General features: G+C 36.6%; 2 protein-coding genes across 2 annotated transcripts in view; one reads left to right on the forward strand and one right to left on the reverse strand.

The window, feature by feature from the left end:
* Positions 1-913: 913 nt before the first annotated feature.
* On the reverse strand, positions 914-4,977 carry LOC106876785 (eukaryotic translation elongation factor 1 epsilon-1). Its single transcript, XM_014925495.2, has 6 exons — positions 4,863-4,977; positions 3,468-3,561; positions 3,053-3,147; positions 2,714-2,809; positions 1,696-1,755; positions 914-1,085 (listed from the first exon to the last, which is right to left on the reverse strand). The coding sequence occupies exons 1-6, from the start codon at positions 4,938-4,940 to the stop codon at positions 1,008-1,010; spliced, it is 501 nt and encodes a 166-aa protein (XP_014780981.1). The 5' UTR covers positions 4,941-4,977; the 3' UTR covers positions 914-1,007.
* Positions 4,978-6,017: 1,040 nt separating this feature from the next.
* The window catches only part of LOC106876791 (V-type proton ATPase 21 kDa proteolipid subunit c''), an 11,187-nt gene continuing 1,572 nt past the window's right edge, over positions 6,018-15,632 (forward strand). Inside the window, exons 1-6 of the mRNA XM_014925501.2 lie at positions 6,018-6,291; positions 11,096-11,144; positions 12,233-12,316; positions 12,932-13,079; positions 13,314-13,368; positions 15,301-15,491. Coding sequence (XP_014780987.1) covers positions 6,198-6,291; positions 11,096-11,144; positions 12,233-12,316; positions 12,932-13,079; positions 13,314-13,368; positions 15,301-15,491 — 621 coding nt within the window. The 5' untranslated portion in view covers positions 6,018-6,197. The remainder of the gene's footprint in view (positions 6,292-11,095; positions 11,145-12,232; positions 12,317-12,931; positions 13,080-13,313; positions 13,369-15,300; positions 15,492-15,632) is intronic.

Consider the following 15,632-nt stretch of genomic DNA (forward strand, 5'->3'; position numbering starts at 1 on the left):
ATATATATATTTTTTCTCACTTTCATATTGTAACAAATAAACATCATTGATATATTTTGTTCTTTTCTTATTCCTTTCTTTCCAAATACTTCACTGCAGTTGGCTGTTTTTCTGCTCTCATATTTCGAGCCAACAACTGATGAACGGTCGTTATTTATGCTCTTTGTCTTGTTTTTCATTTGTGTCTTTCAATGTTCGGAAAAATAGTTCATATTCCATGTACTCGTACTTTTTGGTTGTACACGTTCGTGACGTCCTGTGCCCACATATGCATATATATATATATATATATAGATAGATAGATAAATAGATGTAAATATGTACATATACGTATGTATATATGCATATATATATATATATATATATATATATTATTATTATTATATGACTGAGCGCCACGCATCCTCTTCCAAATAAGTTTGATATATATATATATATATATTCTTTTACTTCTTTCAGTCGTCTGACTGCACAGCCGAGCCTACACCTATCTGAAAAAAATTTCTTCACCAAAAAGCAAGAAACAGCTTAAAAAGGAGAACAAAACTAATCTTTAAGTGCCATTAATGAAGAGCAAATCTTCTCCTTCCAATCGCAAAAGTCTGTTTGCTCCTGAGTTGACCTAAACTAAATCCCAACCCTATAATGAGTAGGAATAACAGGTGGAAGCAGCTAGCAAAACTTTGAAACCTTTTCACATAATCCACCTGAGACTTCTTCAATTCTATGAAACAAAACCATTGTTTTTAAAACGTTTATATTTAAATTGTCAATATTTTATTGCAGAATACATTTATGCTCAAAACTGGGGTATCCTCTTAATGTATGAAATTCTTTCAAATCCTTAAATATTGTCGAAATCAATTCAAAACTTTAGGAAGCAAATTTCATGAAAAATATGATAAGAAAAGAGTAAATATTTAATAATTTATTGGTTGAAACATTTACAAAGTTTTCATGAAGACAGGAATTTTTAACCAAATGGTTGAAGGTCACGGTGAATGTAGTCAACTTGAGCCATAGAGACAGTTCTTCTGGAAGTGTAACAGACTATAGGACTCTCTGAAATTGTACTGGTATTGAAGCTGTAAATGGAGACAAAAATCAATATTTGAAAAATCAGAAAAGGTTTTAAGGGGTTAGGGATAGGGTTATCTCAATGCAACCACTCCAAAAATGCAATGGGTGCCAGTTGCGTGACACCAGTATCTGCCATGATTACAATTTCACATGGCTTTCATGGGTCTTCTACTCAAGCACAGCATGTTGCTGAAGGGTTCAATCGTTTGTCATTGCCTCCATGAGGCCCAACACTTCAAAGTGCTTTTTATGTGCCACCGGCACAGGTGCTAATTGCACAACACTGGCAACCTTTACACTTTCTGTTAAAAGACTCCTCTTTCAATACAATCTCAAACAAACACAAACAAAATCATTGTGTAGATGTTGTTAGTGACTGTGAAGTGGTGACCAGCAATGGAAGTGAAATGATGACCACTGATGGTTAAAGGTTGACCAATGATGGTGGAGTGCAATGGCGACCAATGGTTAGTGAAAGGGTCACCTTAATTTAGTGGCATTGTGAACAGCAACTGTGAAATAGTTAGCATGGTAAATGGAATGACTACCAGTGGTGTTTATGTGGCTAAGAGCAGAAGTGGAATGGTTGCCAGTGGTACCAACAGATATACTTACATTATCATACCATCGAGACAAATGAAGAAACTTCTCTTTCTCTTGGAATGTTAATTCACTCTGTTAAAGAAAATGATGATAATAATAATAATGATAATGGTTTCAAATTTGGGCACAAGGCCAGCAGTTTTGGAGAAGGGGTAAGTCAATTACATTGGCAACAGTCCTCAACAGGTACTTATTTTATCGACCCCGAAAGGATGAAGGGCAAAGTTTAAGATACGTTTGACATATTTTAAGAGCTAATGGCAAATTCACTACAGTTAATGTGGAGAAGAAATTCTCGCTCAAGGCAAAAGATGTAAAAACACCATATTTTCTCAGTGTGTTTCCCCTAGCAGACTTCTCAATGCATTTCCAGCTTTTTAGCCTTCCTCAGTTGGAGATATTGAAGAGAGATAACCCTGAACAGATTCTAAATATGTAGCTTTATCTTCGAACAATCAACACCTGTGACTGAGTTGCACTTGTGGACCAATTGGTCAGAATAAAAACAGAAACAGCATTTGCTAATCAATAAGGAACAAACGAACTTGAGAAGACACTCAATAAATACAATGTTTTTACACCTTTTGCCATAAGTGAGAATTTCTTCTCCATGGTAACTGCAGCGAATTTGCCTTTACAAGTTGAAATATGTAACAAACAGGTTTTAACTAAACCAAATAATAATGTTTCTCTCTCACACAATATGCTCCCACCACCCCAAAACCACACACACAGTGGACTAATATAAGAGCCTCCACAAGGTCACTTAAGCTGCTACAATTAATAACCAAATTTCACTCAAATGTCACACTAAAAGCTTAAAGGAGGAAGGACATACTGAACAATGTGATCCAAAACTACACTAACGTCTGATAACAAAAAAAAAAAAGAAGAAGATTCATGGTTGGAACATCTTTGTTATAGAGGATCAGAATCAGCCCGGGATGAACAGCAACAACAACAACACTAACAACAAGACAATTGTTCATGTGCAGAACTGAGAGAAGTCGAGACAGACAAAAGCACTCACCATTGTTTGATGCAGAGCAAAGAACAGCAGCAGGTCGGCGAGAGTGATACAGTTTCCAATCATATAAACTCGGTCACTGAGATAGGAGTTCAAATCCTAGAGAAAGAAAAAAGAAAAAATACGTAAGAGGGAAAAAAAGTCACAAAATTATGATTTTGTTTCTTAACAAATGCTTTGTAAGCAATTCTGGATTCAAACTACTGACTTCACTCTGTTAAGGTTATAAAGTTGTCTAAACCGTTAACAATTTAGAAAACCAATTTAATCCATGAAAGTATGAAAAAATTTGATTTAAATAAGAAAGAAAAAAAAGAGAAACAGAAGTAGGTGCCATCTTACCTGTAAACTAGAATATTTATCAGTTTTGGCATCAAGGTTGAGAATCATGTATTCAAGCCACTGGTCAACAAATGCCTGCTCTGCTGGAGTTTTACCTGCAATAATAATAATACATAATCATCATTATCATTGTTTCTCTGCTGTCATGGGTTGGACAAGACTTATTCAGTGCAAGGACAAATATAGGTTGGGCAGGGTACAAGATATCTCAGCCTCCAAACACTTGCATCACCAAACAGTTTACTCCTTTGTCACATCCACGATGAGAATCAATGGCAGGCTTAACCGTTTCATTCCAAGTCTCCTTTGGTCTTCTTTTTCTACAAGTTCTGCTATCTTGGAGGTAAAACTATGCGATAGGTTCTATTAAAATGGAGATCGTAAAGAGAGGTGATGGCAATGTCTACACACATACCCAACAAAACCTGCTGGTTTGATGTCCTCGTCAAATGTTTGGCTATAGAGAGAAAGCCTTGCACATTCAGACCATTCTCCTTCAGAACAAGAACCTAGAGATAGAAAGGAGAACAATAATCAATTCCTGCAATTAGTAAAAACATTTAAAATAAAAATACAAAAACCAAGATAACCAAGGACAGATGCATCAGTATATCAGCAATCAGATGAAGATGTAGAACAGTTTTGAAACTCTAGCTAAATCGGTAGAACACAGGATAAAATGACTTGTGCTATTTACTCTAGCTCTCTGCATTCAGAGTTCAAATACCACTGAGGTCAGCGTTTGTCTCTCATTCGTCTGCGATTCTGGGATTATGGGTTGTAGTGATTATTTGTAGGGTTTGCAACCTTGCACTCTCAACATGCATTCACTCCATTGTCTACCTTTTTTCTGTGACGTCAGTAACTATAACAAAGGTTGACTTGGTCAAAGCATAACAGCCACAGTCAACCCTCTGCATTTACTGCAATTGTGGCTGCAGTGAAGTCACACAAGGTGCACTTGCTCCAAGTGTAACAGCCCTACACTTAATCATTGATGGTGATGGCTATAGTAGAAGGGAAGGTTGCATTAGTCAGAATGCAACAGATGCTTTATTTGCATTCCATACGATGTACGAGTGTCTGGGCTGCTATACAAGCATCTGTGTGGTCGCATGACTTGCTAGAAATGGCAGCCAAATCTCCATCAAATCACACACTCTTGTTTTAGAAAAGGAGCAACGCATCAGGTGATGTAATCCTCAATAACTATTTCAGACAAAAATAGCAGCACACACACACAAATTAGTAGTTAGGGTGTTGGCCTAACGATCAGTCAGGAGTTTAATTTCTGGATCGCACTAACACACAGAATAAGAATAGTAACCCTTTCTACAACAGGCACAAGGCCTGAAATTTTGGAGGAAGGGGGCAAGTCGGTTATATTGACCCCCCAGTGCTTGACAAGTACTTATTTCACCGACCTCAAAAGGGATGAAAAGCAAAGTTACCATCGGCACAATTTGAACTCGAAACAAAGTCGGACGAAATGCCGCTCAGCATTTTCTCCGGCGGCGTGCTTAATAACACTGTCAACTCGCAGCAATAATAATAATAATAATAATAATAATAATGATAATAATAATAATAATAATAATAATAATAATAATAATAATAACACTAAATACAGTAAAGGTTTAAAAAACTGAGAATCTATTGCTGTTTTTTAATTCCTCTGACATGATGCAATGATTTTAGTCGGAAGATGAGAGATTAAGATCCCATCCATGTCTAACATCCATTCTCATGTGTGTATGTGTGTATATATGGGATTCCTGAGGAAGTAAAGGGTGAAAATAAGTGCTCCTACATTGTTTTCTTGAACCAAGATTTTCTGGGGACGTCGTAAAAACTTGGCGAGAGCATCCAAGTGTTTTTGTTCGGCCATGCCGCCGGAAGTAAGGAACGGACAAAAGAAATAACGACAGACTCGCACAAACAGGAATTACACGCTTTAATTTTTTTTTTTTAATTAAATTTTCCACATATTCTCCTTTCAGTTTTTGTCGTCTTTTTTAACTTTGAATTTTTAGTTGAGTGAAATATAGATTTCAACCAAGATAAGTTCAAATTTTATCTGACAGCATTCAGAATTCGAACGGACTGCTTATGTCTTTAGAAATCACCACAGCGTAGAGAATGTAAAAACCTCAGAATTTGGTAGTATTTTTCCTTTATAAGTTTCTGTTGTTTTACTATAAATCTGTCGAAAATAAAGTATATTCATTATTTTAATTTTGTTTTTTGTTTTTGATAGCGAAATATGACTGTTTGTTTCTCTTGGACATCAGCGGCTTGATCAAATGCCGTCAAAATACCTGAATTATAAATAAAAATGGGACAAGATATTAATAACTTATTTGTGATGCTTTAAACACTCATCGGGAATGTAGTTACAGATCTTTTTTTTTTTGTTCATTACACTGATTATCCATGTAACTTTCTGCTTTTTATGTTAAAGGGATTCAATAGATATTTTACAGCAATTAGTGGACCTGGACAACGTTTAAACTTAGGACATAAAGGAACATAATTGAATAACAAAAGCTATTTCGCCTGATGCCCTACCGATTCTGTCATCAACTCGTTATAAAATTTTTCATATAATTTAATAAACATTCTTGTATATTCAGTGATTCGTTTATCACTGTTTCTGTTATTACAACGGTGGTGAGAGGGGGAAACGATTCGCTAAGAAGGTCAGAATAAAGCTGGTGACATGACACCTAATACGTAAAACAAAATGTCTGGAGTTGTGTCCCGTGCTTGCTTAGCATTCGGAACATTGATATTTAATCAGCATTCACATTTTTTAATTATTATTATTATTCCTATATTTATTTCTGGTTTAGTTTTCTTTTTTTTTTCATTAATAGTAATTTTTTTATTAAATATGTTGACACTAAGTTCAAAATCCGATATTTATATTGCGACGTTACCGATGAGTGACATAACGTAGTGACGAGAAAACCAGAACGAGAAGTTACGATATTTTATCATATGATTATTATAAGAGGTTCCTCCTCCAAAGTGAGATTGACATTTTTAGGGGTCGACCAGAAAGAAATCCAAAGTCGGTTCCTTCACCGATTCACTTTGGTCTGACTTTTATTGTCGTTGTGTATTTATTGAATTCCTTTCCATCATGGATCGTTCATCGAAGAAGACAATGTCTTACAGTTATGGCATAATCTACAGAATTCTTGTTGCTATTGCAATCTCAATATTGATCATGGTCTGTAAGTATTTCTGGCAATGTTTGCCCGACCCTCTTCTTCTTCTTCTTTGGTCTTTTAATCTATTTGCTGTGTTTCTATTTTGTATCAATTGAATTTTCAAACAAGAACTTTCTCATTTACAGCACATGTCAGTCATTGTCACCTCTGATACGAACATATAGAATTTTGGTAGTAATTGTTTGAAGTCCCCACCACTTGTCTTCATCTGACACCTCCAACACCAAATATCTACACGAATGACCATTCCGTCTTTAAATCACACATAAATATCGATATGTCGATGTCCCCCCTCTCGCCATTTCTCCCTTTTCGTCTTTTAATGTATTTGCTGTGGATTTGTTTTAAATTAAAAACAAAATCCCACCCACTCCTATCACTCGTTGGTGATTCTCACTTCTTAGAGACAGAGACACGGATTTAGGGGTTGTTTGTTTAAGTCCCCAGCTCTGTCCTCGTCGAAGGACACCTCTAACACCAAGTATATGATCATTCCACCTTTGACGCATAATGTATCTTGTTAATCAAGATAATATATTTTCTTATCCCTCCCTCCTTCTCTCTCTCCATCTTTTAATTCACTTCCTACATGTTTACTTCTAAATTATAAAAAAAAAGCACAAACCCTCACTAACTTCTCATCCCACATGTTGATCCTCGCACACGGTTATTGGCAGGTTGTTTATGTAGGTCCGTTGTGTGTCCCCCCTCCCAATCTGTCCTCATTATTACAGCTGTGTGTCTGTCTCGTCTTTAATTCATAATAATAGTGTATCGGAATCACCCTTTGATATTAGTCTCATTCACATCTGGAACTCAGTACAAAAATATTTATTCTACCCCAGAAATTTGACGGACCTTTTATTTATTTATTTTTTTTATTAACCCCTCCGGAACGATGAAAGCTAAATCTGATCTGGGCAGGATTTCAACTCAGAAAGTAAACGACCGTAACTTTATACCTCAAGGCATTATTTAGAATATCAGACTTGATCAAACAGATCTTTGACCAAAAATATTGCAGCAACCATTCCGTCGGTCGAGGTATCTTCTTACGGAATTTGTTCCGACTTTTTATGTTCTGAGTTCGATTCCATTTAAACTCAACTTTACCTTTTATTTTCCCGAGTCCGTTAAAATACCAATCAAATACGAGAGATCGATACTATCGATTACTCCTCTTCAGTGTTGCTCGCCTGTACCTAAATTTTTGTTTTTAAAACCATTATTATTATTATTATAGTTATTATTATTACTTTAGTAGTAGTTGTCAGATATAATTAATACATAATAATTGTATATCTCGCGCTACATTATCCGTTATAAATCTTCCTTGTTGTTTAGCCTCATTAGACTTATAATCCAGGCCGTTACAGTCGTGACCTTCTTGTCTTTTATTCAATCAAAGTAAATCTAAATACACATTATCGAATGCGCTCTTCATTCCATTTTCCTCAAACGAAAAGGAAATTTGGCTGCTATTTCAGTTTCCCGCAGATCATGCGACCTCAGAGAGGTTCCTTTCTTGAAAACAAAATTAGTTGACACGGATATATATTGAAAGCTTCATAATGTTTTCGTAATATATTTGTAGTCAAGAAGGAGTGGTTAAAATAAATAGATGATTAGGTAAATAAATAATCTACAGTATATATATATGTAGGCAGGCCAGTGTATGTATAAATTAGTCAAATAACATAAAAACAATTATGTTATCACGTGGGGTGGGGTTCCATCCCTCTCATTGAATTTTTGTGAATTTCATCTCAAAGCCAAGTTTTTCTCATAACATTTCTGCTTTTGTAGGATACTCGAGTTTTTTTCCCCCGTCCCCCGTCAGTTGGGATTTCTTTAATCATTCCAATATCCTTCTCAAGATCGTTGAACCCAATCTTTCATTGGTCGCCCTTCCTCTCCTAGATTTTCCAAAATATTATTCTATTTACAACTCCACTCTTTCTTCGGATTGCACCGAATCATTACATTTATCTTCGTCTTGCTGTTTCCATTAAATTCTTCCAAGACTGGCAGATTGGTCTGGGAATTCCTCCATGTAATACGGACAATCCTTTCTACTTCTATAGGCCCAAGTTCTAGAATTTGCAGGAAGGGACCAGTCGAATACTAACCAATAATAATAATGATCTTTTCTACTAAAAGCACCAGGCCTGAAACTTTGGGGGAGGGGACTAGTCGATTATATCGACCCAGTATTTCACTGGTACATAATTTATTGATCCCGAAAGGATGAGAGGCAAAGTCGACCTCGGCAGGATTTGAACTTGGCATGTAGCGGCAGACGAAATACCGCTAGGCATTTCGCCCGGTGTGCTAACGGTTCTGCCAGCTCACCGCCGCCTTTATCATAATAAGTGGATTTTATTTTTAACATTTTCAGAGGAAAATTAAAGTTTGTGCTTTGGGTCGGACTAAAAGTTTTTATTGTATTTGTTGTGTGTGTGCGTATGCGACTCCTGTTCAAATCCATAACAGGCCGACCTTTATTCACCTCCAGGGTCGATAAAACACCCACCAATCATTATACTGAAGTAGATTTAATTGATTTCTACAATTCTCTCGTTCCAGTTCCATAGACTGGACAATATGAGCTCAGTTTATTTCTGTCCCAGAGTTCGAATCTTGCAAAGGTCAACTTTGACAGCCAGTTTTCTCTGTTTAGAAAAGTATCAGTAAAATACGGTAATCGAATTCAACGATTGTTTCCTGCTCACGTGTGATTGCGAGACTTGCTAGAAATGGCAGCCAAAATTTCCTTAGATCTGTCTTTAAAATAATATAGTCTTGGATTGGAATGTTCTAGATTGTGGTTTTGTTGTTTCAAGCTTGACTTGTGTCGAAGCAATATTATCATCGTAGTTATTTATAACTTTTTCACCTGAAGGGTCACAAGCTAAGGGTCACAAAATCACTAGTTACAGAAAACATCCAAGAAGGCATTTTGTAGGCCAGAGACAGACCAATGTATTTTGCAATGTTGGGAGATGGGGGGGGGGGTCAGTTAGTTGTGATGGAACTGAGATGTAACTCCTTCTGAAATGATGAACCAATGACAGTCTCTATATAATTGCTCAACATGTTAGAAATAACAACGAAGTCTCCCTCAAATCGAACCTGTATGTCTTAAAAACTTGATGAGCACATTGGATAATGTAAAACTGTTTGAAATGTCTGTGACCATCTCGTGGTTGACCTGGGGTTAAACAACAACTCCTGCTGGTTCAGCTGTTCCATTGATACTTTCTCCCACACACCACACTGCTCCCCCCACCCTCTACAGAACTCGGTTCCCATCTTCTCATTGTTCTTCCGATTCTTGTCTTCCTTTCAAGATATGAATCTTCCATTAAAGAATCTACCAATATTTAATTAGGTCTGTCTGTGTGTCTGTCTACGGCTGGAATTTGAAATTATGCTTGCATGTCATTCCATTAGCCAACAACTGTCCTCGGCATTTTCATTCTCCACCACCACCATGACGTTGTCTTCAGTGTTTTGGAGACTACCACCACTTGATGTTTTATAAGAGACAAACAGACAGACAGAGACCACCACCATGCAATCTACTGTGTGGCTCAGTGTTGTTTCTGTGGTTTCACTTTGATTGAGCAGGTTTGTTATGAAGGCTCGCCAGCTGAGTAGGCATTGTGTATCTTGGACTACATTATTGAATGTATCCATGATCCTTTGTTTTTCAAGATGGCAGGTTGGGATTTGAAGGAGATTTGTTTACTTTTTCTAGCAGAACGAACAATCTCAGTAGAGGCTCATTCATTGTTGTTAGTTATCCTCAAACCAGACTTGATTAAGCAAAGGCAATCCAGCCATGACCATTCTGTTTTGTGTGCATGGCTTTTATGACTGCATTATCCAGACAGTGGAGTATATTTCAAAGATTTGGTTGCTATTTCTAGCAGGTGTGAGAATATGCCCTTGCTAGTTTAAAGATTCCCTCATCTCTGGTGGAGGGTAGGGGGGAGTGCAACAAATGCATCCAGTTCTGTTGTCTTTTATATTGGGAAGAAAGAATGATGACATAATGAATGATAAGTGAGAGAGAGAAACAGTGGGTCACTGACAAAGCGTTTTGATTGTAACATTCATCATGGCTCTCTCTCTTTCCCTCTCCCTCTCTCTCTCTCTCTCTTTCTCTCTCTCTCTCTCTCTCTCTCTCTCTCTCTGTTTATGGTATCTATAGTAGTGTACAGATTAATAAAAGAAATTCAGAGAAATAGTTTACTTTCACCAGTTACTATCAGAATACCAGAACTGCTACTCCAAACAGTTCTGCCAATCTGTTCTCTTGCATCAGTGCTTTTTATTGACCTTGAAAGAATGAAAGGCAAAGTTGACCTCTCCAAGATTTGGACAAAAGCTTCAGAGTTTGAACAAATCTCAAAAAAAATCATCAGTCAGCCAATTTGTTTATGTATGGGTTGTGGAGTAGCCTCTGCCTGTCTCGCAGACTTGAGAGGAACAGATTCTGCAGAGAAGAATGGAATAAATGTGAAGTCCACCCCTTCACTGACCTTCAGTGCCGTGTACATATATTTGTGTGTGTATATACGTATGTATGTATGTATACACGCACACACGTGTATATGGTCAGCAGGAAAACTTCTGGAGAGTAGTTTCTCTGCTTCCTTTATTAACAACACATCTTCAATTATAATAATTATTTTGTTTGTTTACCAAGTTTTGAATTTAAAATTGAACAATTATATTGAGTACCTTTTTATGTTTGTATTTTTTAAAATGTATCTAAATTTTGATTTTTTTTATTCTTTAGGTTTATATTATTGTCTTGCTGGTCAAGGTGAACGCTTTTCAATAGCATGGTAAGTAGTACCTCTGTCTGGAGAAGGGTTTGTCCCTGTCTGTTAAAACTGTTTCACTTTGTTTTTTTTCTCTCTCAATCCTGTATAATTACTTATGAATATTGCACTTGTAAGTATTATGTGATGATGTTGTTGCTATTCACAGACATTTAAAAAAAGGGTCATTAAACACTTTTATAGCTATATGTCTGATAAAATATTCTCTGATGGTTTTATTGGTGAGTGAGGAAGACGGGTTGTGGCCCTTAGCTCTACTCGGGGCCTATGAGACTGGTGGGAGGGATGAAAGAAGCTATCTTCAACCAGAGACCTGGTCTGAATATTACTAACAGAGTGGATGTCTCCCCTGTTTGAGGCAACAACCAGCCATGGGCTCAGAGGTACTGGCAAAACTTACATGATGTCTGACACTGGTCTTGTGACTGGTTGGTGATTTCTGCATCAGACATGAGGGAATATCCTCAAGCAAGGTCTGTTGATGATTGCAATGTTTATAGATCCACTGGTTGGAGTCAGATGAATCTGTCTTAATCAACACTGATATATATATATATATATGTATATATATATATATGTATATATATACACATATGTAAGACATTGGATGGGCAGCATAAAAATTCTTGTGAATTAAACCAGCAACAAATGTTTCACATCACAGAGTTCACTTGTAGCAGACTAGCCTCCTGCCCAAGTGAAGATTTGAAATTTCAACTTCTTAATAATTCTTTTCTACTCTAGGCACAAAGCCTGAAATTTTGGGGAAGGGTCCAGTCAATTAGATCGACCCCAGTATGCAACTGGTACTTAATTTATCAACCCCTGAAAGGATGAAAAGCAAAGTTGACCTCAGCGGAATTTGAACTCGGAACGTAAAGACAGCCGAAATACCGCTAAGTATTTTGCCCAGCATGCTAATGTTTCTGCCAGCTCCCACCACCTTACAACTTCTTAGTAAGAAACACACACACATACATACATATATGAATCATTGTGCTTTGTAAAGATATTTTTTAAAACCCAACTTGATATTTTGTATGAAAAGAAGAATATCTTCAAGAAAATAATGTCTGTGTTTCTATTTCCAGGCTTTTGTCAGATTCTTCCCCTTTTATGTGGTGCATGGTTGGAATTGGTTTGGCAATATCTCTGTCTGTTGTTGGAGCTGCTTGGTAAGTGAAACCTCACCATCCACATTCTCTTCCCTCTCCTCTCGTCTAACTTTATTTTGGGTTTTTTTTTTTTTATTATTTCCATTTTTTTAAGCCCTTTTTTTTAAATTTTGGTATTTTGATCAAGTTACATAATTCTAATAATAATTCATTGATTACATTGATCTCCAGTACATGACTGGTACTTATTTTATAAAACTGGCCTGGGAAGTCTTCAGATAGAAGCAGTTATTAGGTTACTACAATTGGAATTGCTAAAAATGTATTGATGTAGAGACTCTATCACTAACTAAAAGTGAATTGTAATATAATGGATTAAAATTACCAATTTTACAAATCTTAATTTGATAGTTCTCTGCACCGAAAGTAATCAAATCAGATTTAAGGTCTTCAATGGAGAAAGATTTAGTGGAAATAATTCTGGTTTCTAAAGACAAAATGTCCTTAAGTTTTAGATTCAATTCAAAAAATGGTTTAATAAAATGTTGAGAAAATTATTCAATTATCATAAAAATTTCTGTCAAAAATTTTAAATATAATTTTTTTTTTTTCTTTTTACCTTGTGACATGAAAATGTTGTCTCATCCAGTTTCTTCCTTAATTTTCTATTTTTAGGGGAATATACACAACAGGTTCCAGTATTCTCGGTGCCGGTGTCAAAGCTCCAAGAATCCGCACCAAAAATCTCATCAGCATCATCTTCTGTGAAGCTGTAGCTATTTATGGCATCATTATGGCAATTGTGATTGGGAACCAAGCCAATGTAAGATTCTAACAATTTGCCTTTTTGTTTCACTTTTTCTTTGTCCCTCTCCCTTCAACCTTTTCATCTCTTCCTTTGAAGTGTGACACACACCACAGGTACATACAAAAACAAGAAAAATAAGCGTATTAATATTATTGATGATAATGATGATGATGATGAAACCGTTTAATCTTTCGTTTTGACATTAAAGCTAGTTTCTCATCACTATTTCTATTTCATATTTATTTTTAGGATTTCAGCATCAATGAGGTCTCCACTGATGTCTTAAGAAATAATTTTATGTCAGGTTTGTAATGTTTAGAGATTTACCTGTTTGCCTTCCTTTCTTTTGTTAGTCTTTTTTTTTCTCCTCACCCTTCAAAAAGATAAACTTTGAGAATAAATATCTCCAATGAGTTATCATTTAATAGGATCATTTTGGAAACTACTAACAGACAATAGAGCTCAGCTTAGCCCTCTGCCTTGTCAGCTCTTGCCAAACCATCCAACCCATGCCAGCATGGAAAGTAGATGCTAAATGATGATGATGATGGTGGTTAACCTCCTCCCAAGAGATAAAATATTTGAAAAATCTTTGCACTAAGATGTTGTCAGTAAGGTGAGGCTTACTAACGATAGGAGGGGGCAACATAGTATTCCGAGAGGTATCCTTCAAGTCCCCATCTCTCTCTTCCCTTTCCACACACAAACACACCTCTGTTTATTAAAGTTGTCCAGACCCTCACTCATTGTGTCTCAATCTGCTTGTGACTACATAGGCACCTAAAATAACTTATGAAAGTTTGGCACATGCTACTGTGCCATTCTTTGTTGCAAATAACGGTTTGTATGTCTATTTATATATATATATATACACACATACATATATATACACATACTTATATATACAGGGTGCAGTGAATAAATTGTCGTCTAAGTTACGCAAAAATGAAAATATCACTGACGTCTCATTTTAACAGATATCTTTACCAAAATTACATAAAAATATCTTCAAATACTAAAGAGTAAATTTATGCAATTAAATTGCCGTTGGCTCCAACCATGGCCTTTAGAAGACTTCGGAATCTCCTGCAACTCTTCTGGTCGGTCTCCTTGTTTAAGTTGGTGAAGGCTGCCATAATCCTTGCCTTCAGTTCATCTTTGGTGTTACAAGGAGTTTTGTTGGTCCCCCGCTCAAGGGGGCTGCAGTCTGGGGAGTTGGGTAGCCAGACATGGTCACAGAAATTGTCTGACAGCCATGACTGGGTTCGCCTGCTTGTGTGGCACGGTGCAGAGTCCTGGTGCCGGACACGGGGTCTTCCAGCAGCCACCCTCTTCACCCAGAGCAGCACTACCTCCTCTAGACACATGATGTAGGCCTTCATATTGAATCTGAGGCCATGTGGGAAGATGAATGGAAGCATAACATCACATGACTAGTGATCACTCCAAATACCATGATGCTGCCTGGTTATTTGATTTTTATCACCCTTTATACATGTTTTGGGGACACGGCAAGCCAACAAGTGTTCTGTATGTTTACCATTTGTTCATATTGGAGTTTCTGACATGAATGCCAAGTAGTACAGCATGTTGTTTCCAAATTTCTGGCTGAGTGATTTGCCTGATGATGCTGTTTTTCTCACAGGCAATGCCCAACTGGCCCTACCATACCCTGTAGTCGACAAAATCAAAAACAAACAATCCACATGCATGAAATTAAAAACATAAAATGGTGATAATTTATCCATCACACCCTGTAAATATATATAATGTGATCGGCTTGAAAATTTGTTACAATATTAAGATATTTTATTAATATGAAACTAATGGTAGCCTTTATACACAAAAAAAGAAATTTTATCCACTGTTGTGGTATTGATTACACATTCTCATTGTTTGACATTTACGTATTTATATAATGTAGATAGATATTTATGTATGTTTGTATGTATGTGAATAAATGAGTTTCTGCATAGTTTCCATCTCCCAAATTCTCCAAAAAGTATCGATCAAGCAAAGGCTACGTCTGCTGCATGAGAAGTATACAGTTAAGTGACAGTTGATGGAGTAATGCAAGGAATTAAAATTTCTCAGTTTAACCTGTTTTACTATAAAATAAAACATGTTACCAAGGGGTGGCATACACTAGGATTGAACCCTGGACTACATGGTTGCAAAGTGACTGTTTAGATCACATAGCCCTGCTTGCATCTGTATATTTGTTTCTGTTTTTCAGGTTACATGATGTTTGGCGCTGGGTTAACAGTGGGGCTGTGCAACCTTGCCTGTGGGATGTGCGTGGGTATCGTTGGGTCTGGAGCTGCCTTAGCAGATGCTCAAGATGCCAGCCTCTTTGTCAAGATTCTCATTGTCGAGATTTTTGGTAGTGCCATTGGTTTGTTTGGAGTCATTGTCGGAATTTTACAGGTCAGTAAGACTTTGTTTTTTATATATTCTACCCCCAGCATACTTTGGTATGTAGGGAGCTTCTAGCCCCAATCTTTGCTTCTTCTTCTTCACAGTTCCTTTACCCTGTTATAAAAGGTTGAAAAATAACATGTAACACAC

The sequence above is a fragment of the Octopus bimaculoides genome, chromosome 24 (genome assembly GCF_001194135.2).
Source record: "Octopus bimaculoides isolate UCB-OBI-ISO-001 chromosome 24, ASM119413v2, whole genome shotgun sequence".
NCBI lineage: Eukaryota > Metazoa > Mollusca > Cephalopoda > Octopoda > Octopodidae > Octopus > Octopus bimaculoides.